Consider the following 27,244-nt stretch of genomic DNA (forward strand, 5'->3'; position numbering starts at 1 on the left):
GTAAATGAAGCAGGCAGAAAGGAATACAAACGTCTCAAAAATGAGATCGACAGGAAGTGCAAAATGGCTAAGCAGGGATGGCTAGAGGACAAATGTAAGGATGTGGAGGCTTATCTCACGAGGGGTAAGATAGATACAGCCTACAGGAAAATTAAAGAGACCTTTGGAGAGAAGAGAATTACTTGTATGAATATCAAGAGCTCAGATGGAAACCCAATTCTAAGCAAAGAAGGGAAGGCAGTAAGGTGGAAGGAGTATATAGAGGGTTTATACAAGGGCGATGTACTTGAGGAGAATATTATGGAAATGGAAGAGGATGTAGATGAAGACGAAATAGGAGATAAGATACTGCGTGAAGAGTTTGACAGAGCACTGAAAGACCTGAGTCGAATTAAGGCCCCGGGAGTAGACAACATTCCATTAGAACTACTAATGGCCTTGGGAGAGCCAGTCATGACAAAACTCTACCATCTGGTGAGCAAGATGTATGAGACAGGCGAAATACCCTCAGACTTCAAAAAGAATATAATAATTCCAATCCCAAAGAAAGCAGGTGTTGACAGATGTGAAAATTACCGAACTATCAGTTTAATAAGTCACAGCTGCAAAATACTAACGCGAATTCTTTACAGACGAATGGAAAAACTGGTAGAAGCGGACCTCGGGGAAGATCAGTTTGGATTCCGTAGAAATGTTGGAACACGTGAGGCAATACTAACCTTACGACTTATCTTAGAAGAAAGATTAAGAAAAGGCAAACCTACGTTTCTAGCATTTGTAGACTTAGAGAAAGCTTTTGACAATGTTAACTGGAATACTCTCTTTCAAATTCTGAAGGTGGCAGGGGTAAAATACAAGGAGCGAAAGGCTATTTACAATTTGTACAGAAACCAGATGGCAGTTATATGAGTCGAGGGGCATGAAAGGGAAGCAGTGGTTGGGAAAGGAGTGAGACAGGGTTGTAGCCTCTCCCCGAAGTTATTCAATCTGTATATTGAGTAAGCAGTAAAGGAAACAAAAGAAAAATTCGGAGTAGGTATTAAAGTTCATGGAGAAGAAATAAAAACTTTGAGGTTCGCCGATGACATTGTAATTCTGTCAGAGACAGCAAAAGACTTGGAAGAGCAGTTGAACGGAATGGACAGTGTCTTGAAAGGAGGATATAAGATGACCACCAACAAAAGCAAAACGAGGCTAATGGAATGTAGTCAAATTAAATCAGGTGATGCTGAGGGAATTAGATTAGGAAATGAGACACTTAAAGTAGTAAATGAGTTTTGCTATTTGGGGAGAAAAATAACAGATGATGGTCGAAGCAGAGAGGATATAAAATGTAGCCTGGCAATAGCAAGGAAAGCGTTTCTGAAGAAGAGAAATTTGTTAACATCGAGTATAGATTTAAGTGTCAGGAAGTCGTTTCTGAAAGTATTTGTATGGAGTGTTGCCATGTATGGAAGTGAAACATGGACGATAAATAGTTTGGACAAGAAGAGAATAGAAGCTTTCGAAATGTGGTGCTACAGAAGAATGCTGAAGATTAGATGGGTAGATCACATAACTAATGAGGAGGTATTGAATAGAATTGGGGAGAAGAGAAGTTTGTGGCACAACTTGACAAAAAGAAGGGACCGGTTGGTAGGACATGTTTTGAGGCATCAAGGGATCACAAATTTAGCATTGGAGGGCAGCGTGGAGGGTAAAAATCGTAGAGGGAGACCAAGAGATGAATACACTAAGCAGATTCAGAAGGATGTAGGTTGCAATAAGTACTGGGAGACGAAGAAGCTTGCACAGGATAGAGTAGCATGGAGAGCTGCATCAAACCAGTCTCAGGACTGAAGACCACAACAACAACAACATTAATGATAAGGAAGTGCTCACAGTGTGAAGTTATGTGTGACAGATATTAAAAGCGAACACTACTTTGTGTGATTCTCAGTGTTTATGCATTCAAAACCCCAAGCTTACGTTGTATTGTCCTCACATGTTCGTAAGTATCAAGTTGCCTAGTCCAAAACTTTAATATCTTTTCTTCCTGTTCTTAGATTTTCGTAAGTGTAGTAGTGTTGCATTGTTTTTGCTGTAGACGTAAGTTGTATATTAATTCTGGCACCATTGGGTTTCATTTCATAAGGGTCATAAAAAAAACCTACTTTTCATCTGAAACGCAGTTAATGTAAAAAATTATTTTATCTGTTGGGTGGGTAATGGAAACAACTGTATTGTGATATAACTAAATTTTTGGTGAACAGCGGTTGAATTAACTTAACAGAAGTACTAAACAGCACATCGACAAGGTACAAATCTTAAAACTGTGATGAACAATGAACTGAAAAAGACTAAATGTTGTACACATTTTAATCAGATTGCAGCAGAGTCATTCATATAGATTACCTAAAAATGTTCATGGTTCAAATAATGTGTATAGTTGAGTGTAAATAAGCTACACAATGAAATGATGCAGAATTATGTATTGAAAATATCTTACATGGATAACAAAAGAATAATGGAGATACGAATCATAGAGAACACAAGGAAAGGAATATTAGAAACTTTTGACAAGTGTTTATAGATTCAATAAAAATTTTGGTCATGGAGCCATTATATGTCAGTGCAGTTACCTATTACTGTGGCAACAGCTGTTTCTAAGACAGCTAAATTACAAGAAAATTAACAAGAGATAGAAGAAACATTTACTCTTCTAAAACTCTTGAAAGCTTGGTGCTCCGCAGCTTTCATACATTTGCTAAAAGACATCTTCAATGCACAATGAGTTGCACTAAATTGTTTTATTTACCAAAACTGGTTTTCTGGTTTATAACCCATCATCAGTGGCATTTGATATAGAGGAACAAACAACTGTATGTGCATTGATTTCTACAAAATAAACAAACATTGGAAAATCCAGGATGGAATGTAACAATTTCATGAAAAGGATAGTTGCTACACACCATATAGCAGAGAAGCTAAGTCACAGAGACACGCACACGCACGCAAACACAACTTGCACAGATGACCATAGTCTCCTACCAGACACAGCATCTTTCTTACCGGTAGTCCGCAAAAACCAGTTCTTAGGTGGTGGCCACTGATGAATTGTGTATACAACTGGAGTTAACACCCTCAGTGTCAGTTAATACCTGACAATGGAGCACTGGAGCACCAAATCTGGTAGCCATACAATAAACAACATTGTAAGGATGGCTATAGGTGTTCCATTTTATTATATTCTTGATAATGTTTGACATAATTGTCATGTAGCATAAACATGGAACTGACAGGACAAGGAGTCTACATTAGTTGTCTTTTGTTATTTCTAAGAACATACACTACATGATCAAAAGTATCGGGACACCCCAAAAAACATAAGTTTTTCATATTAGGTGCATTGTGCTGCCACCTACTGCCAGGTACTCCATATCAGTGACCTTAGTAGTCATTAAGCACCGTGAGAGAGCAAAATGGGGTGCTCTGCAGAATTCACGGTCTTTGAACGTGGACAGGTGATTGGGTGTCACTAGTGTCGTATGTCTGTATGCGACATTTCCACACTCCTAAACAGCCCTAGTCCGCTGTTACTGATGTGATAGTGAAGTGGAAACGTGAAGGGACACATACAGCACAAAAGCACACAGGCTGACCTCGTCTGTTGACTGACAGACCGTCGACAGTTGAAGAGGGTTGTAACATGTAATAGGCAGATATCCATCCAGACCATCACACAGGAATTCCAGACTGCATCAGGACCCACTGCAAGTTCTATGACAGTTATGCAGGAGGTGAGAAAACTTGGATTTCATGGTCAAGCGGCTGCTCATAGGCCACACATCATGCCAATAAATGCCAAAAAATGCCTCACTTGGTATAAGGAGTGTAAACATTGGACGATTGAACAGTGGAAAACCATTTTGTGGAGTGATGAATCACGGTACACAATGTGGCGATCCGATGGCAGGGTGTGGGTATGGTGTATGCCCGGTGAATATCATCTGCCAGCTTGTTTAGTGCTAACAGTAAAATTCGGAGGTGGTAGTGTTACGGTGTGCTTGTGTTTTTCATGGAGGGGGCTTGTACCTCTTGCTTTTTTGTGTGGCAATATCACAGCACAGGCCTACATTGATGTTTAAGCACCTTCTTACTTCCCACTTTTGAAGAGCAATTCGGAGATGGTGATAGCATCTGTTCATAATGTGCGGTCTGTGGTGGAGTGGTTACACAACACCACCACCTCTGTAATGGACTGACCTGCACAGAGTCCTGACCTGAATCCTACAGAACACCTCAGGGATGTTTTGGATCGCCGACTTCGTGCTAGGCCTCACTGACCAACATAGATACCTCTCCTCAGTACAGCACTCTGTGAAAAATGGGCTGCCATTTCCCAAAAAACTTTCTAGCACCTGACTGAACGTATGCCTGCGAGAGTGGAAGCTGTCATCAAGGCTAAGGGTGGGCCAACACCATATTGAATTCCGACATTACCGATGGAAGGCGACACTAACTTGTAAGTCATTTTCAGCCAGGTGTCCAGATGCTTTCGACCACATAGTGACTTTGTATATATCTGTTACACACAGTCAAATAATTAAGTAAATTACAATTTTTGACAATTTTCATATGAAGGTAGAATATACAAAAGGTATAAGATTGAAAATTAATCCAACATATCACATCAAATTAGACAATTCTTCCATGCTTGACACAGACTCCAAACTAAAATTGTTCATTTAAAACTGTTGAAATTTTGTATATACATACTATTCTGTAACTCTGTTTGTTCATAAAGTATGCTGTCTGGTTGTTTTGTCATGTGTGTGTGTATATTTCAATTTCTTCTACAATATTTAATAAACTACCTTTTTCTGCTTTGTGGAGAAATTTTTTTTGTGCCATTAGCAGTATGCTTGTTCTCTCTTAAATGAGCACTTGAATGCTGAGGAATTGGCTTTACTAAGATTAGTATGTTCTCTAAATCTGCTTTTGAACTTTCTTCCTGTTTGCCCATTATAAAATTTATTGTAATCTCTACACGTTACTTTATATATCTGATGGATTATAAACCTGAAAACCAGTTTTGGCAAATAAAACAATTCTAGGGCAGCTCATAGTGTAATGAACATGTCTTTTAATAAAAATGTATCTTGTTACAAGATGTCAGAAAATAATCAATGATTGGGAGGTTGGGTTCAAATTTTCTCCATTTATCTACAAAATGTGTAGCTTATTTTCTAAAGTTGCAATATACATACTCTTGGTGCACAAATTATAGAAGAGTAGAACTATTCAAAATTTTACTTCAAAGTCATTTCTTCTAGTAGTAAATGATTATTTTGCAGTGTTGAAAGAAATGTTTGTAAATTACGCAAATGTTGTCATTCATAGTGAAGTGCAAAGTTAAGTATGGGGCCATTAATTAGTTGGATACTGAACTGTTTCATCTTGGCTTCTTGGAAAATGCTTATCCTCTTTGACCACCCTCTGAATGACTGTGTTGTCATAATGGAACAAGCACCGCCATAGACCATTCTTTTGTTCCATACCTTAGCCTTTTCTCAAAAATTTATGAAGATGTGCTCCATCACACCATTTCCCAATTACAATGTTACATAAAAAAAGTGTGATTGTGATCACATGTTCATGTACACCATTCCTTTGCCTGTCCCCCCCCCCCCTCCCCCTCACTGTGTGGGTCTGGGGGTTAGAATAGACCCGAGGTATTCCTGCCTGTCGTACGAGGCGACTAAAAGGGAGTTTCACATGTTTCGGCCTTTATGTGATGGTCCCCTTTATGGTTTGACCTCCATTCTTCAAAATTTTCCCGAAGAGGGAACCAATTGGGGACGTACACCTTTCAAGGTGCATCATGTCCATCGTGCATTGAGATCTTTAGCCCACTTTCTCGTCGTCGCATTGCAGTCCTGCCCATTCTCCATCTCTTTTGCAAGGACACCTTCCTTGGGGCATTTTCAGCCGTACACTATGCAGTGTCGATTTCTGGGTCGACAATGACTATGGACTTCATTGCACCTGATATCCAGCACAGTAGCCAGTCCGTTGTAGTGGGGCCGCCATGTACCCTGTTCGTTGTAGCCCCCTGACCACACAGAGATCGCTCTGCTGACATCTGCATCATTAACTTCCCACATATGCCAAGGGGTAGATGCCGATCCCCCTGGGGCATCGGGACTCACAGCAATGGCCATCCCACCAAGTGGCCTTTGCTGTGGCTGGGTGGCGCCCGTGGGGAGGGCCCCTGGTCAGAGTGGGTGGCATCAGGGTGGATGACACGGGATGAAGTGTAGTCCATCATCTCTTGATAGTGGTGAACCACCAGTCTCTGAGCATTCACAAGCTCAATTCAACGCACAGAAGTACGACCCAAATCATTCCCCTCCCTGGCCACACCTTGGGAGGAACGTTAGGCTAAGGATGGCAGTGGATCTTATTCACCCTGGTACCTTTTATGTTTGAGAGGTGATGGGGAATCTTTCATGACGATGAAGCCTCAGCTTTTTGCTGAGCATTTAGAGGACAAGTTCAGGGAGGTGGAGGGCTTGTCCAAAATGAGATCTAGGTCAGTCTTGATCAAAACAGCATCCTCTGCCCAGTCACAGGAGATACTCACTTGTGACAAGCTGGGGGATGTTTCTGTAACCATCACACCCCATAAGAACTTAAATATGATCCAGGGTGTCATATTTCACAGGGACCTTCTTTCGGAGTGACGATGAGCTGCACACCAATTTAGAGCAGCGAGGTGTACATTTCATCTGGCATGTCCACCGGGGTCTGAAGGATAATCAGGTTGCGGAGAGGCATAAGTCATCTTCGGCTTCCCTCGCTAGGATGGGGTCCCTTGGGTCACTTCCTTCCCCGGTTTCTTCTAGTGGGAAAGACGACACCCGCCAGTGGCTGAAGAGCCCAAAAGCAGCTGGACGTAGGGCTTCAAGCTCATCCCTAGTCCTGGAGACTGAGCCAATGAACTCCTCCCAGCCAGGGAAACCCAACGAGCAGTGAGAGAAATAAAAAAGAAAACCCCTAAGACCAAGGAAATTGCAGTGGCACCCACATCACCGCTACCTACAAGCTCTGCAGCTGAGGATGGGGTGGAGATTTTGGTGTACGCTGAGGACCTAGATCTTGCCAGACCCTCGGACACAATGGATATAAACTGCCCAGGCAATAAATCGGTGACAGCAGGTGACACTGCGGCATAAACTGCCTTATTGAATGTTCCAAGCCTTCCCAGTCTCTCAATGTCTGCAATGTATATCTTTCTCCAGATGGTGCAGTACCCCTGAATGTATCAGCTGCACTGATTGATCAACTACCTAAACCTTATCTACTTCTGGGAGATTTTATTGCCCATAACCCCTTGTGGGGTGATACCATGATTACTGGCAGAGGCAGAGATGTCGAAACTTTACTGTCGCATTCGACCTGTGCTTCTTAAATACTGGGGCTGCCACACATTTCAGTGTGGCTCATGGTAGTTACTCGGCCATTGATTTATCAATTTGCAGCCCAGGGCTTCTCCCACCTATCCACTGGAGAGCACATGACGACCTGTGTGGTAGTGATCACTTCCCCATCTTCCTTTCACTGCCCCAGTGTCAGGCACGTGGATGCCTGCCCAGATGGACTTTGAAAAAGGCAGCCTGGGGAACTTTCACCTCTGCTGTCACAGCTGAATCTCCCCCACACGGTAACATCGATGTGATGGTTGAGCAGGTGACTAGCGCAATTGTTTCTGCAGCAGAAAAAGCAATCCCTCGCTCTTTAGGGTGCCCAAGGCATAAGGCAGTCCCTTGGTGGTCGCCAGAAGTCGCTGAAGCAATTAAGGAGCATCGGCGAGCTCTACAGTGGCATAAGCGGCACCCTTCCATGGAGCATCTCATAGCCTTTAAACGGTTCCGTGGGGGTATTCACTACCTTATCAAACAATGGAAGAAGGAGTGTTGGGAGCGATACGTCTGCACCGTTGGGTGCCACACGTCACCTTCCTAAGTCTGAGCAAAGATTAAACATCTTTTCGGGTACCAGGTCCCAACAGCTGTCCCCGGTGTTACCATAAATGGCGAATTATGCACTGACACAAACGCGATTGCTGAGCACTTTGCTGAGAACTTTGCTCGAGCCTCTGCATCAGAGAATTACCCACGAGCCTTTTTGCACACTCAAACGGAGGCTGGAAGGGAATATCCTGTCATCCACTACATGCTGCAGTGAATCCTATAACGCCCCATTTACAGAGTGGGAGCTTCTCAGTGCCCTTGCACATTGCCCCGACACAGCTCCTGGGCCAGATCGCCGGTGCTCAAACCCGGTAAAAACCTGCTTGATGTGGATAGCTATCAGCCTCACAAACATTCTTTGTAAGCTGCTGGAATGTGTGGTATGTCGGGGGTTGCGTTGGGTCCTGGAGTCACATGGCCTGCTGGCTCCATGTCAGTGTGGCATCCGCCAGGGTCACTCTACCATTAATGTGATTTCCGTAAATCACTTCAGACAAATGCCGGGATGGTTCCTTAGAAAGGGCACGGCCGATTTCCTTCCCCATCCTTCCCTAATCCGAGCTTGTGCTCCATCTCTAATGACCTCGTTGTCGACGGGATGTTAAACAGTAATTTCCTCCTCCTCCTCTACCATTGATAATCTTGTGTCCATCGAGTGTGCCATCCGAGCAGCCTTTTCCAGATGGCACCTGATTGCCGCCTTTTTTGACTTACGTAAAGCATAAGACACGACTTAGTGACATCATATCCTTGCCACATTGTATGAGTTGGGTCTCTGGGGACCACTCATGATTTTTAACCAAAACTTCGTGATGCTCCGTACCTCCCGTGTCCAAGTTGGTGACTCCCATAGTTCTATCCACATCCAGGAGAATGGAGCCCCGCAGGACTCTCTATTGAGTCTCTCTCTATTTTTAGTGGCCATTAATGGTCTAGCAGCAGCTGTTGGGCCCTCCGTCTCACCTTCTCTGTATGCAGACGACTTCAGCATTTCATACTGCTGCTCCAGTACTGTTGGTGCTGAGCGGTGCCTCTAGGGAGCCATCCACAAGGTGCAGTCATGGGCTCTGGCCCACAGCTTCCAGTTTTCAGCCACAAAGACGTGTGTCATGCACTTCTGTCGGCGTTGTACTGCTCATCTGTAGTGCGCACTGTACCTTAATGATGATCCTCTCACTGTAGTGGAGACATATCAATTCCTAGAACTGGTTTTCGACACTTGATTGATTTGGCTCCCTCTACAGAGCCCTTGTCCAATCCTGAATTGACTATGGGAGTGTGGTTTATGGTTTGACAGCGCTTACAGCATTGCATTTATTCAACCCTGTGCACCACTGTGGGGTGTGATTAGCGACAGGAGCTTTTAGGACGAGTCAGGAGACCAGCGTACTGGTGGAGGCTGGTGTCCCTCCACTGCAGATGAGACATGCGCAACTGCTCACCAGTTATGCAGCAAACATTCATAGTTTCCCTGAGCATCCGAATTACAGTCTCCTTTTTCCGTCCGCGGCAGTTAATCTCCCGCATCGGCGGCCCAGATCTGGGCTAACGATTGCTGTTCGTGTGCGGTCCCTTCTCTCCGAACTGGAGTCCTTCCCTTTACCACCTCTACTTGCAGTCCGTTCATGTATGCCTCCACGGTGTACGCCTCGACCGCAGCTTCACCTGGACTTTTTGCATGGCCCTAAGGACTCCGTTAACCCCACCACTCTCAGCTTCACTTCCTCTCGACTCGTGACGTGTTCCGGGGCTCTGAAGTGATTTACACCAACTGCTCAATGGCTGATGGTTATATAGGCTTAGCATATGTTCATGGAGGACATACTGAGCAGCACTCCTTGCCAGTTGGCTGCAGTGTTTTCACTGCAGATCTGTCGGTCATATCTTGTGCTCTTGAATACATCTGCTCATGTCCTGGCGAGTCATTTCTCCTGTGTGCTGACTCATTGAGTAGCCTACAAGCTATCGACCAGTGCTACCCTCGCCACCCTCTGGTAGTGTCCATTCAGGAGTCCATCTATGCCCTGGAACAGTCCAGCCATTCTGTGGTGTTTGTGTGGACCCCGGGATACGTCGGAATCCCCGGAAACGAACTTGCTGACAGGCTGGCCTAACTGGCGAAGCGGAAACTGCTTCTGGAGATAGGCATCTCCGAAGCTGACCTGTGTTTTGTCTTATACCGCAGGTTTCTTCAGCTTTGGGAGACAGAATGGCATAACAGCATGCACAACAAACTGTGTGTCATTAAGGAGACTATCAATGTGTGGAACTCTTCCATGCAGGCCTATCGCAGGGAATCAGTTGTCCTCTGCCGGCTCCACATTGGCCATATGAGGCTAATGCATGGTTACCAACCCCGTCGCGAGGACCCACCTCAGTGTCGCTGTGGCTCCCAAATGACAGTCGTCCACCTCTTGCTGGACTTACCACTTTAAGCCACTCTGCGGCAGACTTCTAACTTTCCCAGCACCCTGCCTTCGGTGTTGGGCGACAGTGCCTCCACGGCAGCTTCAGTTTTACGTTTTGTCCATGAGAGTGGGTTTTATACTTCCATGTAGGTTTTAGCGCATGTCCTTTGTCACTCTGTGTCCTCCACCCTAGTGCTTTTAGGGTGGAGGTTTTAATGTATTGCAGAGTGGCTGGCTTTCCCTTTTTATTCTCGTGGTTGGCCAGCCACTGTACTCTGCTTTCATGTTTTACTCTTTTCTGTTTCTAGCGTCTCTGTTGTTTTCTTGTTCTCTTTTGTTCGGCAGCGGCGGCGGCGTCATCATCGTCTTCAGTCCAGAGACTGGTTTGATGGAGCTCCCCATGGTATTCTTTCCTGTGCAAGCCTCTTCATGTCCAAATAACTACTGCAACTTGCATCCTTCTGAATCTGCTTAGCTTATTCAACTCTTGTTCTCCCTCTACGAGTTTTACCATCCATGCTGCCCTCCAGTACTAAATTGGTGGTCCCTTGATGCCTCAGAATGTGTACCACCAACTGACCCCTTCTTGTCAAGTTGTGCAACAAATTCCTCTTCTCCCCAATTCTATTCAGTACCTCCTCATTAGTTACATGATCTACCCATCTAATCTTTAGCATTCGTCTGTAGCTCCACATTTCAAAAATTCTCTTCTCCAAACTGTTTATCGTCCATGTTTCACATCCATATATGGCTACACTCAGTAATAATACTCTCGGAAAAGACTTCCTGTCATTTAAATCTATACTCAATGTTAACAAATTTCTCTTCTTCATAAGCGCTTTCCTTGCCATTTCCAGTCTACATTTTATATCCTCTCTACTTCGACCATCATCAGTTATTTTGCTCCCCAAATAGCAAAACTCATCTACTTAAGTGCCTCATTTTCTAATCTAATTCCCTCAGCATCACCCGATTTAATTAGACTACATTCCATTATCCTCATATTGTTTTTATTGCTCATCTTATATCCTCCTTTGAAGACACTGTCCATTCCATTCAGCTGCTCTTCCAGGTCCTTTGCTGTCTCTGACTTAATTACGATGTCATCAGCAAACCTCAAAGTTTTTATTTCTTCTCCATTGATTTTAATACCTACTCCGAACTTTTCTTTTGTTTCCTTTACTGCTTGCTCAGTATACAGATTGAATAACATCAGGGATAGGCTACAACCCTGTCTCACTCCCTTCCCAACCACTGCTTCCCTTTCATGCCCCTTCGACTCTTGTAACTGCCATCTGGTTTCTGTACAAATTGTAAATAGCCTTTCGCTCCCTGTATTTTACCCCTGCCACCTTCAGAATCTGAAATGGAGTATTCCAGTCAACATTGTCAAAAGCTTTCTCTAAGTCTACAAATGCTAGAAACATGGGTTTGCCTTGCCTTAACCTTGTAAGTCATAGGGTCAGTATTGCCTCACATGTACCAACATTTCTACGGAATGCAAACTAACCTTCCTCGAGGTCTGTTTCTACCAGTTCTTCCATTCATTTGTAAATAATTCATATTAGTATTTTGCAAGCATGACTTATTAAACTGATAGTTCGGTAATTTTCACACCTGTCAACACCTATTTTCCTTGGGATTGGAATTATTGTATTCTTCTTGAAGTCTGAGGATATTTCACCTGTCTCGTACATCTTGCTGACCAGATGGAAGAGTTTTGTCATGACTGGCTCTCCCAAGGCTATCAGTAGTTCTGATGGAATTTTGTCTACTCCTGGGGCCTTGTTTCGACTTAGTCTTTCAGTGCTCTGCCAAATTTTTCACACAGGATCATATCTCCCATTTCATCTTTATCTATGTCCTTTTCCATTTCCAAAATACTGCCCTCAAGTACATCACTGTGGACCCTCTATATACTCCTTACACCTTTCTGCTTTCCCTTCTTTGCTTAGGGTGGGTTTTCCATCTGAGCTCTTGATATTCATACAGGTGGGTCTCTCTTCTCCAAAGGTCTTTAATTTTCCTGTAGGCAGTATCTATCTTACCTCCTAGTGATATATGCTTCTACATCCTTACATTTGTCCTTTAGCCATCCCTGCTTAGCCATTTTGCACTTCTTGTCAGTCTCAGTATTGAGACATTTATGATCCTTTGCTCCTGCTTCATTTACTGCATTTTTATGTTTTCTCATTTCATCAATAAAATTTAGTATCTCTTCTGTTGCCCAAGGATTTCTACTAGCCTCGTCTTTTTACCAACTTGCTCCTCTGCTGTCATCATAATTTCATCTCTCAGAGTTTCCCATTTTTCTTCTACTGTATTTCTTTCCCCTGTTCTTGTCAATGGTTGTCTGATACTCGCAAACACTCTATATCCTCTAGTTCTTTCAGTTTATCCATGTCCCATCTCCTAAAATTCCTACCTTTTTTTTGTTTGTAAATTAATTGCAGTCAGAGTCCACATCTGCCCCTGGAAATGATTTACAGTTTAAAACGTGGTTTCTAAATCTCCTGAAACGTTCCAGTGTCTCCAGGCCTCTTCCATGTATACAGCCTTCTTTCATGATTCTTAAACCAAGTGTTAGCTATGATTCAGTTACCCTCTGTGTAAAATTCTGCCAGGCGGTTTCCCCTTTCATTCCTTACCCCCAGTCCATATTCCCCTACTACTTTTCCTTCTCTTATTTTCCTGCAGTCGCATACTAGTCCCCCAGGACTACTAAATTTTCATCTCCATTAACTATCTGAATAATTTCTTTTATCACATCATACATTTCTTCAATCTCCTCATCATCTGCTGAGCTAGTTGGCATATAAACTTGCACTACTGTGGTAGGCGTGGATTTTGTGTCTATCTTGGCTACAATAATGCGTTCACTGTGCTGTCGTAGTAGCTTATCTGCGTTCCTATTTTTTCTATTCATTATTGAACCCAGTATTTACCAGTATTGAAGTGAAAAAGATTTGTAACTATTTTGTAATTGCTGCAGTAATGTTAATTGAAGAGAGATCTTGCAGGTTTATTCACATACTCTACAAGAACTGTTTAAAGTTCTTGCTGCAAGTTTTGGCAGTCTCCTTCTACCTCCATGAAAAAATGAGTCAGATGAAAAGCACCGACAAGAAAAAAGTTTTGTGGGGAACAAATATAGTGTATGGGTAAAATAGTGCATTTGTTCACAAATAATATTGTGGTACAATTTAAGGGCATATAGGACAAAAATATTGCAAAGAGTTAGTTAAATGAAAGTGGATGACAGAGAAAACTTGTCCTATTAAAATACTAGCCGGGCCACCATCTGAAGTTGAGTTTTATTGACCTAAGTGCAACTTATGTCAGTTGAAGTATCTGCCTTTGGATTATTGCAGTCATTCAGGCTAGAGTTTTATAAATAACTGTCATTTATTTTATTTTAGATGCAGACAAAGTTAAAGGATTTCCAAGAGAAACTGGAAAAGGAGCAAGAAGAAAAGCTAAAACTAAGCTCAGCACTGGATGCAGCATACAGTGATTACAATAGCTTACATACCACTCTTCAGGAAACTGAACATTTAAAAGCAGCAGTAGAAAAATTGCAACAGGTACTGGCTACACACACACACACACACACACACACACATTCTCATTCCCCTTCTACTGTATTGTCTTAATTTTTGTTCCAGGAAAAATCTTGGCTTGAAACTGAACTAGAGGCTGAAAGACAGAGACGAGAAGAACTGTCGAGAGAGTTGCTTGATGCAAGAAGTTTATCAAAGACTGCAAAGGATTTCTCATTTCATGAACATGAAATTGTAGCAGATCTTAAACAGAAGACAGAGAAACTTAATGTAAGAAAAATTGTGCTGGATATTGATTCCATATTAATCACTCTACTATTTGCACGAAACTGAAATGCAATAGGTGTATTTGGAGTTGCTAAAGAGAGGAATCTCAGTGATTAGGAATAAATATGCTGGTACAAGATGTGGATTTACATTCATGGGCAGAGGAAAAAATTTACCTCTCATTACGTTTCTAAGCAATTACTCCTTTTTAATGGATGTAGATGTGTGTGACAAACTGTTTTTGATATAGTGTCATTAGTTTGTATCCTCGTCTCTGATTACGTTTACAGTGGTTGATTGTTTTTTCTCTGTCAGTTAAAAATTGGTACACAATATCAGTTGAAATCTCTTCTGAACTGTCCAAAATCTGCTAAGAAAAAAGTGTTCACTTTCGTTTATGAACAGCTTCCGAATGTTTCTAATAAATTCACTAATCCATACACTTGTGACCATGAAATATTGAGAGGTATTCTCCATAAAGATCTTCTTAAAGAGAAATACGGCCACACTTTGATCCAGCCACCTGGTTCTTAACTGTATAGAATAAAGTTGCAAACTCATTATAAAGCATCATTACCTTGTGGAAATGATTTCCATTAGTGATAAATCATCTAGATCAAAGAATTTTATGAGTACATGGTATTTTAGTTTATCTATTTGAATTAAAAATGACTATTTTAAAAAGGCAGTTACAAAACTACTAAACCAAACTAAGTTTATAATAGAGTGAAGTAACTGCACAAAATGCGTCAACATCACAAAACAAAATTTGGTAGACATCAGGGCAATCTCTGTGCCAGGAGAATAGCTTTTCATCATGTTCTCGCAAAAGTCAGTCTATGATAACTTTTTGCCAATATGAAAATGAAAATATTGTCTTTCTTGTGTCTCAGATAATTAATTTATAAAATTTAAAAGAAGTGTTGCCTGTAGCTAAGTAATACAAATTAATTTTTCTTTAAGATGTTTAATTTTCTTGCAGTGCCTATTAAACACAAACTGATATGTGAAAATTTCATTCCAGGGAATTAGTGAAAAATATTCTTCATCAAGTAATGGACCAGCAAGTGATACTGTGTCTACTGAGGTTAGTATAATTATTTACACAATATTAATAAGAAGAAAATTAAAAACACTGTACTAAAGGTATAAATTAACTGACATTTCAAGAGGTTCACTTATATTAGGACATTCTAGCCTGCTTTATACCAAACAGGACAGTCTTAACATAAATTTCTCCTGGTGGATCCTACAAAAAATGCTTGCCATATTGACTGCAAATTTTTAATGCTGGGCAAAAAGTCTGCATACCTTGTACGGCACATTTAGTATTGAACGTAGTTTGGAGAACATGGTGCAAATTATAAAGATGGTTTTTCTCATTACCAAAATAAGTTTGTCCTGCACCTAAGCAATAAAAATTAGTAACTATTGAACTAGTATTTGAATAAATAATACAAGAAATAGAGATAGAAACTCTCCATATAGTCAAGACACTGATTACTTCACAGGCACATACACGAGACTGGTAATATTGCTAGGCACGTGTATATGTGTGTGTGTGTGTGTGTGTGTGTGTGTGTTTTGCTTATTTTTATAAGTGCTGAGAGCTTAGGATATGCAGCCTTTTTTGCCATAGTCAGTTGTCAGAGGAATGCTGAGGCAAGCCTGCTGGCAAGGAGTATGCCAAAATATTCTTAAATGAGCAATATATGCCACTCTGAGGAATTGTATCATTATTTGTACCTCGTTGCAGTACCAGGGAATGAAGGTCATTATTTCATAAACTGATGTACAGTAAAACCCTGTTTGTATGTACCTGCATTTTACGTTTTCCATTCATTTTTGCTGGTCCTGACGCAGGTCCTATTCTCTCTATACAATAGTTTCCCGTCATTAACAATTCTGTGTTTTAAGTTTTCTTTGACATTATCATGACTTTCAATATTGATTTTTATGCAGATTTATACAAAAAATGCATTGTATGTGATGTTTAAAGCTTTCCCGGCGTACTGATTGTTCCATAAAAACACGGGAGAACTGCCGGATATCAGTAACTTCCTGCCACGATATTTCGGCGCAGAGTCTTATGGCCATCTTCAGGTGAATGCCATTCACCTGAAGATGGCCAGAAGACTCTGCGCCGAAATATCGTGGCAGGAAGTTACTGATATCCGGCAGTTCTCCCGTGTTTTTATGGAACAATAGTATGCCGGGAAAGCTTGAAACATCACATCAAGCAACTCTACGGGGAGGAAGTGATGGAATGTATTCAAAGATTCGACAAGTTACGTGAAAGAAGAGCGAGGCTGCTGAGCTTGTTGATATTCTTATTAAGTTGCAGAGACAAGGGCATTATTCCAACATTTGCCAAAATTGTGCATTTCATAAATACCACTGCTGCAAACATCAAACGTAAAGCAAGCATGGCTTTGGTGAGAGAAAGGATTCGTTTTACTCGGCGTGAATTGGATTCTGTGTCAAAGGACATGTTCCACATACATTTGGAATTGGCAGCAAAACTATCTTCTCTGTCGTGGGACTGGGTGGATGGTGTGACATGGGCTAAAGCAAACTGGAGCCATGATAAAGCTGTGACGAAGCAAACTGCCAAGATTGACAGACTTTCTAAACAGATGCAGCAGGAAGTTCCAACTCGACGATCTGTTGTTAATCTGACAGAGAAAACTTTAGATGACGCGACTGTGTCTGTGCTAGCAAAAGGACTGAATTTTGCTCCCACAACTGTTTCACCGCCACTAGTGGATTTCATCAGTGCCATTGAAGAAGCTGTACGCCATCTTGATACAGATGAAGCGGAGGAAGTTCGTCGAGAGTCTTGCCGTGTATTGACCAGGGGTGCACCAATGAAGAATAACATCTCGCTCGTGGAGAGGATAGCCCTCGTAACTTACGAGCAGATGTGGATACAGTAGTCCTAAAATCTGACAAAGGAAACGCTACTGTCCTCATACCAAGGGATGACTATATTAATAAGATCAATGTTTTATTATGTGATTCAACGTATCGCAAAATCGATAAGGATCCCACGAGTCGAGTAGTGCGAAAAACAGCAGAATTTTTATCAAATAGTTCTCTACAGGAGGAGGTCATCAAGAGACTGAAACCAAACAGTTCAGTTCCACCTAGGCTGTATGGACTGCCTAAGATCCACAAGGAAAATGTGCCATTACGTCCAATTGTGAGTAACATTGGAGCAGCCACCTACGACCTAGCAAAATTCTTGGCATCTTTGCTCAAACCAATGATAGGCAAGTGTGCCCATCACATAAAGAATTCTGGTGATTTTATCAGTCGACTTCAGTCACTACAACTGCAAAGTAGTGATTTATTGGTCAGTTTTGATGTGGTTTCACTGTTCACAAAGGTGCCTCTGGTGGACTCACTACACCTCATTGGCAATAAGTTTGGTGCAGACATTACAGCGTTGTTTGAGCACACTCTCTCCTCTACATATTTTATATTTAACAACGAATTTTACGAACAATCTGATGGTGTTGCCATGGGGAGTCCTTTGTCTCCCCTGGTGGCCAATCTTTTTATGGAGGATTTTGAGTAGAGAGCACTCGACTCTGCCACTTTTAAACCGAGAGTATTTTGGCGGTACGTTGACGACACTTTTATAGTGTGGCCTCATGGTCTGGACCGTCTCCAAGAATTTCTACGTCACATGAACTCCATACATGGAAACATAAAGTTTACCATGGAGATAGAGAGAGATGGTTGTCTGCCATTTTTAGACGTCTTGGTGCGACGGAAGAGTGATGGCACACTTGGTCAGTCAATGTACAGAAAGCCCACTCATACAGACCTGTATCTACAAGCTACTAGTTGCCACCATCCAGCACAAACAATGGGCGTTCTCAAAACCTTGGTCCACCATGCCCATACTATCTCTGACGCCGACAGTCTTCAAGCGGAACTGGAACACCTGCAAACAGTATTTTTGAAGAATGGCTTTTCACCTAGGCAAGTGAACAGAGTGATGAAGACCTACAAACGATGGAACAAGGAAGAGGAAGAGGCCTTCAGGTCGACTGTTTATCTACCATTTATTGGGAATATTTCTTCACAGATAGGCAGAATATTGAGAAAGTATCAAGTGAGAGTCGTCTTTCGCCCTCCTTCCAAAATTTCATCACTGGTGGGATCCGTTAAAGACGACCTAGGCCTGCGTAAACCAGGTGTTTACAAAATTCCGTGTGAATGCGGCAAATCATATATGGGGCAAACAACACGAACTGTGCAGGAACGCATTGTGGAACACCAACGGCTTACTCGCCTTCTCCAACCCACCAAGTCCGCAATCGCCGAACATTGTATTTCCACAGACCATTCCATGAATTACGACGACACAAAAATTTTGGCCCATACATCAAACTTTTGGAGCTCGATTATCAATGAAGCTGTGGAAATAAGATTGTCTGACAACGAGACTCTCATCAATCGAGATAGCGGTTATCAGCTGAACTCTGCTTGGAATCCTGTTATAGAGAAACTTCGTAGTCGACATAGTTATCTGCATAAAGATGGAAATTGACCTGACACCGATACGCCAGGCTTTCAAAGTGGAGGGCGCGAGGCGCAGCGCACGGAGCCGTTATGAACGCGCACGCTGAGCAGCGCATGCGCAATGTCACCTCAGAAGGCTTTAAATAGCAGAGCTCACCACGTACTCGCCAGTACTACACAGTGGCATTCACCTGAAGATGGCCAGAAGACTCTGCGCCGAAATATCGTGGCAGGAAGTTACTGATATCCGGCAGTTCTCCCATGTTTTTATGGAACAATGCATTGTATTCTTGCCGTAAGGTAGCATTAGTGCAGTGTGCAAGATTTTCATTATTGGCGTGTTGTGTCACGGCTGCCAGTATTATAGGTTCAGTGTTTGTAACTGTGGGAAAGTGTGTTAAGTCACTGCCTTAATGATAATCATGATGTGATGATAGTCACTCTAGTAGCAACCTTCCTTTTGCTCATTTTGTTGTATCACAATAGCTTTAGTTTAATTTCACAGACATTTATACAAATAAACACCGCTTTTGAAAACTGCTGTCTCTGTAATAGGCTTTCATTAATTGTCGTTATTTCCGTGCAATCTTCGGTTAATATAACCTGATGTCAGACGTAAACATTCCTCCTCAAGATGCTCTGTGACATGACAATAATTTCTGCCCTTGTTCTCGCCCAGGACATCCCTGAACCAAGCGACCTTGTCAGCAGCAAGCTGTAGATTTTGTTCCTGTTGTTCTCTGTTTAAGAAGACTGCCAACTTTAGTTTTTTTAACCAATATTGTGTTTCTAGTTTTATTTACCATATTTATTATAATGATTATCAATAACAGGTCTCATATTACAACAAAAATATCTTTAGTGTGGTTTCACAAAAAACTTTGCCTTCTGTTTTTTATTTCTACTATCGGACACATTCAAGAGGGAAAACCATGTGTGTGTGTGTGTGTGTGTGTGTGTGTGTGTGTGTGTGTGTGTGTGTGTGTGTGTGTGTCAGCAGTTGATCACTGCCTTTGCAATTGATGCTTTTTATGCTGTGGACAGACAAGTAGAGCTAATTGCTGTTAAAACAATTGTTTCAGATTTCTTCAAATAGCCAAATTTAATTTGTTTTAATTTCTTATTTTGAACAATATAAAGAGAATGACAGTAAGAGTAATTTATTCATTTTGGCATGTTGTTTTTTCTATGCTTTCCCATGTTTTGCACTTTCCTGCATTTGACCCTTTTTTTTTTTTTGCGGCAGTCTACTGAAGAGTGTAAAATGGTGGTTTTAGTGTATTTTTAATGCCACATCCAGTAAGGTATACCAGCCTTGTCATTTGGTTGTAGTTCGTTCTCTACAAAAAGTTCAAAGTGTAATCAGAACTTTGCTATTACATACTCAATAGAGTTCTGAACAAGGTCTGGGTTTTTGGTGATGGAAACATACCCAAGTCATCCAAACATTAATATGTAAAGGTAGGGGTGGTAGTCTGTTTAATACAAGTTGTGAGTTTACAAAATCAAGGGAGAAAGAAGAGGCAGCTGTATTACAGTGGTAATAAATTTTCTGCAAAGAGTTGTTAAATATGTGAAAGAAATTTATTTATGAAGGCACATTTTGTTTCTTCCTTGTAATAGTGCTGAGTTAGGATGTGCAAGGTTAAAGCTGCCATAGTGTTCTCCTTCCTATTAGACACTCTGCACTCTATAACACTTTATTATTTAATGTGGAGGGCACGTCAAAAGTGAGATGGTCTTCCAGTGAAAAGATCGACAAATATTAAGCTCTAAAGCCATATTTACACAAGAGACTCCTGTATCTAGATAGACTACTCCCAATGGTATACATCATGAGCCACCTGCTGACCGTCTCACGAGAGGGTATTCTGCCAATATTGGAAGTTAAATCATACTGACTGTGCTCACTCACATTATGTTAATGGATTTTGTGCTTTTTCATCTTCTTAATCTATATTTTATTGGTTATGTTTTTCCTGTGAGTGGCCTCTGACACCAAACATCTGCAAGCAAACAATGATTTATAATTTCCATTTCTGAACAGAAAGGCATACACTGAGCATATCTAACAACATAAACATATAAAAACAAGTTTTCAAATAATATTGCTTCAACAGTGAAAAAGTTAATTCTGTTGAACGAATTACTTGGCACTTAAAGAAAACAAGACATCAAGGTTAAAGTAAGCAAGAACTATGTTGTGGATAAGTAATATATTACTTTTGTCATGAACATTCATTATGACTTGTGCTTTCATCATTAATAAAATCTATCTCTTCTGTTCCATTGATACCCACTGTAACAGGAAAGGAAATGACAAGTAGTGATATGTGGTATCCTCCACCATACAATGTACGGTGGCTTGCAAAGTGTGTCTGTAGATATAGATCATTTACAACAAACAGACATGCACGCGTGTGTGTGCACGCGCCATCACACACACACATACACACACACACACACACACATACGTCGTGTGGGGGGGTGGAGCAAACACGTATGTCTGTCTATTGTTGACGAAGGCCGAAATCTATAATTGTGAGAGTCTTTTTGTTGTGCCTATCTGCGACTCAGCATCTCCGTTGTATGGTGAGTAGCAACTTTCCTTCTCATAATAGTGTTGCATTCCATTCTGGAGTTTCCAGTGTTTGATATAGATCATTTGTAATACTAAAAATAAGGAGTGTCACAATGCACAGCAGACAGCATTTGACACACATCCAATTATGATGCCAGCATGACAACACAAATGATCACTCATGTCAAGTCAGTCTCAGTATAGGGATAATATACTAGGGCACTGCAGCCAATTCACTTGCCACAAAGTCAGTTGAGAAAAGAAAGTCACTTGTGTAAAATGAGCATTAGAAATACAGGGAGTGCAGTACCTCCAGAAATTTGTGTATTTATCTTGATCATTGCTCTGAGCATTTAAACACTTGCTAATTTTAACAATCAAATGGCACTGACTTGTAAGATCTACAAATTGTCTTGTAACTTCTTGAGAATAAAACATTTTAGTGTTAATCATGAAAATAGAATTATAAGAGCTTTATTCTCTACCAGAATGGACATCATGTTATGATCATCATAGAAGATTCCAGAGAGTAATACGATGGATAATTTTATAGTATGCAGTACAATTCCATTTGTGGTTCCCCGATTTTAGCTTTTCCAAAGGAGGCAGGTCTCTCTCTCTCTGTCTCTCTCTCTCTCTCTCTCTCTCTCTCTCTCTCTCTCTCTCTCTCTCTCTCTGTGTGTGTGTGTGTGTGTGTGTGTGTGTGTGTGTGTGTGTACACTAACCTCATCTAACTAGCTTTTAAAGTGTTTCACTGGTTTGCAACAAACAATCAAAATGTTTATGCTAACTTTCAGACACTAACCACAAATTCTCAGCCTTTACCTGAACACAAAGAACGAAAACTGAAGAGTAAAAGGAAGAAGGTATGGATCAGGTTCCATCTTGTAACAGAATTGTATATATTAATGTAGTACTTTTGGCACTGTGTTATGTTGTTATGTTGCGTTATTTGCCACTTCTTAGGTTTTCTTGCAGAGTTGAGCAATAAATTAATATGTAACAGAAATAGAAACAGATTTAGCTGGTTAGAGTATTTAGCTTCTTTCTGTTTGGTTGCACACTATTGTAGCTGTTGCATATGTGAAACAATTTCTAATGGCATGCAGAACTAAACAGTGAACAAAAGTATTACAGAAAGCTTTGCCACTTCTTTGCTCAGTTCCTTCTGTATTAGTTTTTTAGAAACACAGCTTCACAGCTTGGTTGATAGTTGTAGTTGGAGGTAGTACTTAATGTTTCTCTATCATATTCGATCAGAGATATAATATATGAGCATGAAGCAGGCACTCTATTTGGTTTTTCCTGCAAGATGTCTATTTCTGTTTGTGCTAAGAAATCCCCAGTCTCACTTTTTTCCTGTAGTTATTTTTAATGAAAATATGAATCATATTGATCATTCGAACTGGACGTAGCCATTTCTTCAACATGCATCATCATTTTATAACAAAATCATACCATTGTGTTTTTATGTGTTTGTGACACTGACAGGTAGTTCTCAAGACTGGACAGAAGTTGAATACAGCATAATCACGTCTTAAGATTGTCACTGTTAGAATATCAACAATATAAGTAAAAGATAGATCGCTACTTACCATAAATATAACTCATTAAGTTGCAGACCAGCACAACGAAAAGACACTTTCACATCAGCTTTCAACCAAAGCCTTCAAGGAACACACACACACACACACACACACACACACTCTCTCTCTCTCTCTCTCTCTCTCTCTCTCTCTCTCTCTCTCTCTAACCAACCCTCACGTCGGAACTCTCGTGACTGTCGTCTCCGGCAGCTTGGACTGTCGTGCAATTGTCACATAGAACAGAAGAAGGGGAAGGGACAGCAGGGTATGTGTGTGGGGAGAGAAGAGTGCTGTCTGGTAGAGAATACAGGGTCTAGACTGCCAACAGGTGCAGCATCAGGAGGCTGTGGGGCAATGAGATGGGGTGGGGGGGGGGGGGTGGGGGAGGGGTAGGAAGGAATGGAGAGCAAGAAAGGAAAGGAACGGGAAGGATGGGCGGTTCATTGGCGTAGGGTGGTAGATGAGAATAAGGAGGAGGTGATAGGACAGAAGGGATGGAATCTGTTGGGTGGAGGGTGTGGGGTCAGTGGTTACTACATTTTGAGGCCGGGATAATTTCAGGAGCAGAGAATGCATTGAGCAGTTCACAAAAGCTGTTGGTGGAGGGGAGGATCCAGATGGTTTGGATAGTGAAGGATCCACATGGCTTGGGTAGTGAAGCAGTCATTTGAAATCGAGCATTTTGTGCCACAGGGTGGTCTACTTTTCTCTGGGGCACAGTTTTTCAATGCCCATTCATCCTGGTGGACAACTGGTTTGTGGTCTTACCAAAATAAAAAAAACTGTGCAATGATTGCAGCAGAGATTATACGACACTGCTATTTTCACAGGTGGCTTCGCCTCTTATGGGGTAAGATAAGCCTGTGACAGGACTGGAATCTGAAGTTCTGGGTGGTTGGATGGAGTAGGATCTGTGTTCCACACGGATATGATCTCTGTGACAAGGGGTTGGCATTGGGAGTGGCAAATATATTGTGGAGGTGGAGTGGGAGATGGAGTATAACTTCAGGAAGCATGGGAAGGTATGTTGGGTAGGATGTTCCCTCATCTCAAGACGAGATAGTTCTTGGGAGGATTGGGGGTGTGATGGGAAATGGCATGGGAGATCTGTTTGCAGACTATGTGAGATCCTTGGCATACTGGGCAAGGAAGTTCTTGTCACTGCAGATATGCCGTCCCTGGGTGGCCAGGCTGTATGGGAGGGACTTTTTGATGCAGAAGAGATGACAGCTGGATAGTGGGTTTAATGTGGACAGAGGTGTGGATGGAGCCATCAGAGGTTTTGGTCAACGTCCAGAAAGGTGGCACACAAGACTGAGGAGGACCAGGTGAAGCAGATGGGAGAGAAGTCGATTAAGGAAGATATGGGAGACTAGATTAGGGGCAATTGGTTGTAGGTTTTGGTCACTGAGAGCCGAAATTCTTTCAGTGGGGGCACAATAACCAGCTACAATGGGGTGTCCAGGGTTGTTGAGTTTGTGGATTTTGGGGATCCATGTGGAAGGTGGGTGTGCACCGTGTCGTACAGGTGAGGAGGTAAATGGATTCAGGGACAAGGTTCTGGGAAGGTCCTAAGGCTTTAAGCAGGGATGGGTGGTTGTGTTGGACTTATGGGATGGTATCAATCTGGCAGAGTTTATAGGTAGAGGAGTCAGATAATTGGCAGAGGCCTTGCACCAGGTAGTCACTGCGATTCATAACAACAGTGGTGGAACCTTGTTTCCAGGTAGGATGATTGGGTCAGGATGTGTTTAGAGCCTCTGTATGGCTGTCCTTTCTTCTACTGAAAGGTTGGAGCTCTGGAGAAGGCCAAGTTGAAGTATAACCAGCTTTCCTTGCCTTTTATAATTTTTGTTAATACCACAGAGCTTATTGCAGGTTCTACACAAATTATATAAATTTCGCTGAATTAACAGGCTAATCAAGCTAGGCATGAGGTTTTTACAGCTTTTCGTTGCGTTTATAGACAGATAAGATGAGTATGAATAAAGGAAATAACATTTCCAGAGATCTTACTTCCTTCTGGTGCATATAGAAAGTCCATATCTCTCTTACCAAACATAAAAACAACTGCAATGTTCTCCTCCCTGGGAAGCACATTTCCAAGAGAACAAATACACATATAGTAAAATGGAGAATAATCATGAAATGAACCCGACAGCATTGTGAGGTTTCTTGCAGAACTAACACATTCTACTTTTAGTGCCCATTCTTTCTTTACTGTCTGGATAGATGTTATCTCAAATGTACTACAGCAGTTCCTCATTCCTGTTACTGTGAATCAACAAACTAGAAATCCCCACTAGATAGTGGTTTATTGCTGTATTATGGGTCATTTCCCAATATGACATGTCAAGAAGATTGATGTTTCTTCCTTTATTTGCAACAGAGAACTTGATCAGGTAGAGTACAACTACTCTTTCAAAGCTTATGTTCAGTCTTAGGAATATTGTCAAGTACCACTAAAGCAATCTTTCTCTAATTTATGGTACGTTGTATAATGCACAAGTTAAATGTACTGTAGCTTTGGTGGGTGTCCACAATTTCTCTTTCGTTGTTGAGTGTATTTATTGTGTGTTCCAGTTTCTCCCCTTTATTTACAAGTATTCAACTTGATTCTTCATATTTTTACAGGGTGGATCAGGGAGAAAATAGTAATCACTTGTGCAAGACCCACAAGGGAAAAAGTTCCACACAAGACTTATGAACCTGAATTGATATTACATTAAGAAGTTTGTGTATATGATTGGATTAAATTTGTACATGATCACAAATAAGAACATTTATATAACTGTATGGGAGTGGTTGTAGTGTTTACAAAGGTGCTTAAATTTATACAGAAATTGAATAATGTAATTTTTAATCCATGTTCTATATATTAACATTGTTGAAGATTACCTTCAATGACTGGATACTATTGACCATAATGTGATGAGGTAGTTTATTCCTGCTTCAATATAATTTTCAACTGACATGTATATTTCTTAGTGCTATAAATGTACTTACTCCAGAACATCATTCCTTTCCCTTTTTAAGTACAGACAAGTTACTGGAACTGACCATACTACTGTTTGTAACAGAATATAATTGTTCTATTGTGTATGTTGTGTTTTATGTATATTTTTTTAAAAAAATCTTTATGATATAGTTTTGTTTTAATATTGATGCCTCAACATTGTGCTCCTTTGTCCAGAAATAAGTGAGATATTTATATAAGATTTGGTTTGATTTCCTACCAGTTTTTCAGATCATATTTTTAAAGTCACAAAGTAATATGAGATCACTGGAATGTGATGTACCACATTAATGTGAAAGTAAAGCAATTTTTGAATTTTACAGTCTCTTATTTTGTTATAAAGATGTTATCCAGTACACATCATGCAGTATTTCAGTTTAGTAATTGCATCATGTTATGCAGATAGGTATTAAAAGAAATTTAACCATCCACTGCTCCACTATGTTAAGAAATATTTGCTACATGTAATTTCGATTCAGTAAATAACATTCAGATGTTTGAAATGGTAAAATTCTTACCTGATAGATGAGAAATGTATAACACACAAGGATCAGGTTTTCCACAACTTTCCTTTCCTTTACTACTTCTTTTTCAGATTACTCAAGGTTACAAAAATTCATGTCATACTTCATAATTTTAATTTCATTTTACTGTAGTACTTAGTGTTCTGACTATGTTATGCTTCACTCTTCAAGTACACACTAACTAACCAGCCACAAATGGGACTTATGCAAGAGACTAGAGTATCTGAATAGTGTCCTCAATCACTAGGTTAGACTAGCTTCTGTTGTGCCCTTATTGAGGATTCATTCGCCGTGTTCTGTAGATTTTGTCAAGAAGTAGAACTGTCAGGGATGTGGAATGAAAGAAGTTAGACATTAACAATAGACAGTTATACCATACACACTCAGTCCTTATACTTCACAATAAATGGTCCTGGATAAACACTTTTAGTACATAAATAGTGCCGAAATTACTGATGGTTGGTAAAGACTATCTATACTAATCGTATCAGTCCCACCTTAAATTATCAGTTGGAAAACACGTAATAAAATTGTAGAACAATACACAGAATGTGTAGAGAATACAAAAGGAGCTTTGAAAAAGGTTGATTTAGTATTCAGTCATCGTCCAAGAGAACTATTTTGGTTGTAATGGCTCACTGGCTTGATTGTGTAACATTTGAATTTAAAACTTTAGCTCTGGCTTGCAGGTGGTTTAAGGGAGTACACTGTTAGGATAAAGTAGCTGAACAGGTAATGAAGGGTACAGGAAAAA

At 41.0% G+C, this 27,244-nt stretch overlaps 1 protein-coding gene across 7 annotated transcripts in view; it reads left to right on the plus strand.

Moving 5' to 3' along the window:
- LOC126260094 (kinectin-like) overlaps window positions 1–26,258 on the plus strand; it is a 353,744-nt gene extending 327,486 nt beyond the window's left edge. For 3 of the 7 annotated variants that reach the window (XM_049957309.1, XM_049957310.1, XM_049957312.1), the window contains 5 exons: window positions 13,843–14,007; window positions 14,089–14,253; window positions 15,275–15,337; window positions 22,162–22,230; window positions 25,585–26,257. In XM_049957309.1, the coding sequence (XP_049813266.1) occupies window positions 13,843–14,007; window positions 14,089–14,253; window positions 15,275–15,337; window positions 22,162–22,230; window positions 25,585–25,605 (483 nt within the window). In that variant the 3' untranslated portion in view covers window positions 25,606–26,257. Of the gene's footprint in view, window positions 1–13,842; window positions 14,008–14,088; window positions 14,254–15,274; window positions 15,338–22,161; window positions 22,231–25,584 lie in introns of all 7 variants that reach the window. The other 4 variants (XM_049957313.1, XM_049957316.1, XM_049957314.1 and 1 more) reach the window with 4 other exon arrangements.
- Window positions 26,259–27,244: the final 986 nt, after the last annotated feature.

This window comes from Schistocerca nitens, chromosome 5 (assembly GCF_023898315.1).
Source record: "Schistocerca nitens isolate TAMUIC-IGC-003100 chromosome 5, iqSchNite1.1, whole genome shotgun sequence".
Taxonomy (NCBI): domain Eukaryota; kingdom Metazoa; phylum Arthropoda; class Insecta; order Orthoptera; family Acrididae; genus Schistocerca; species Schistocerca nitens.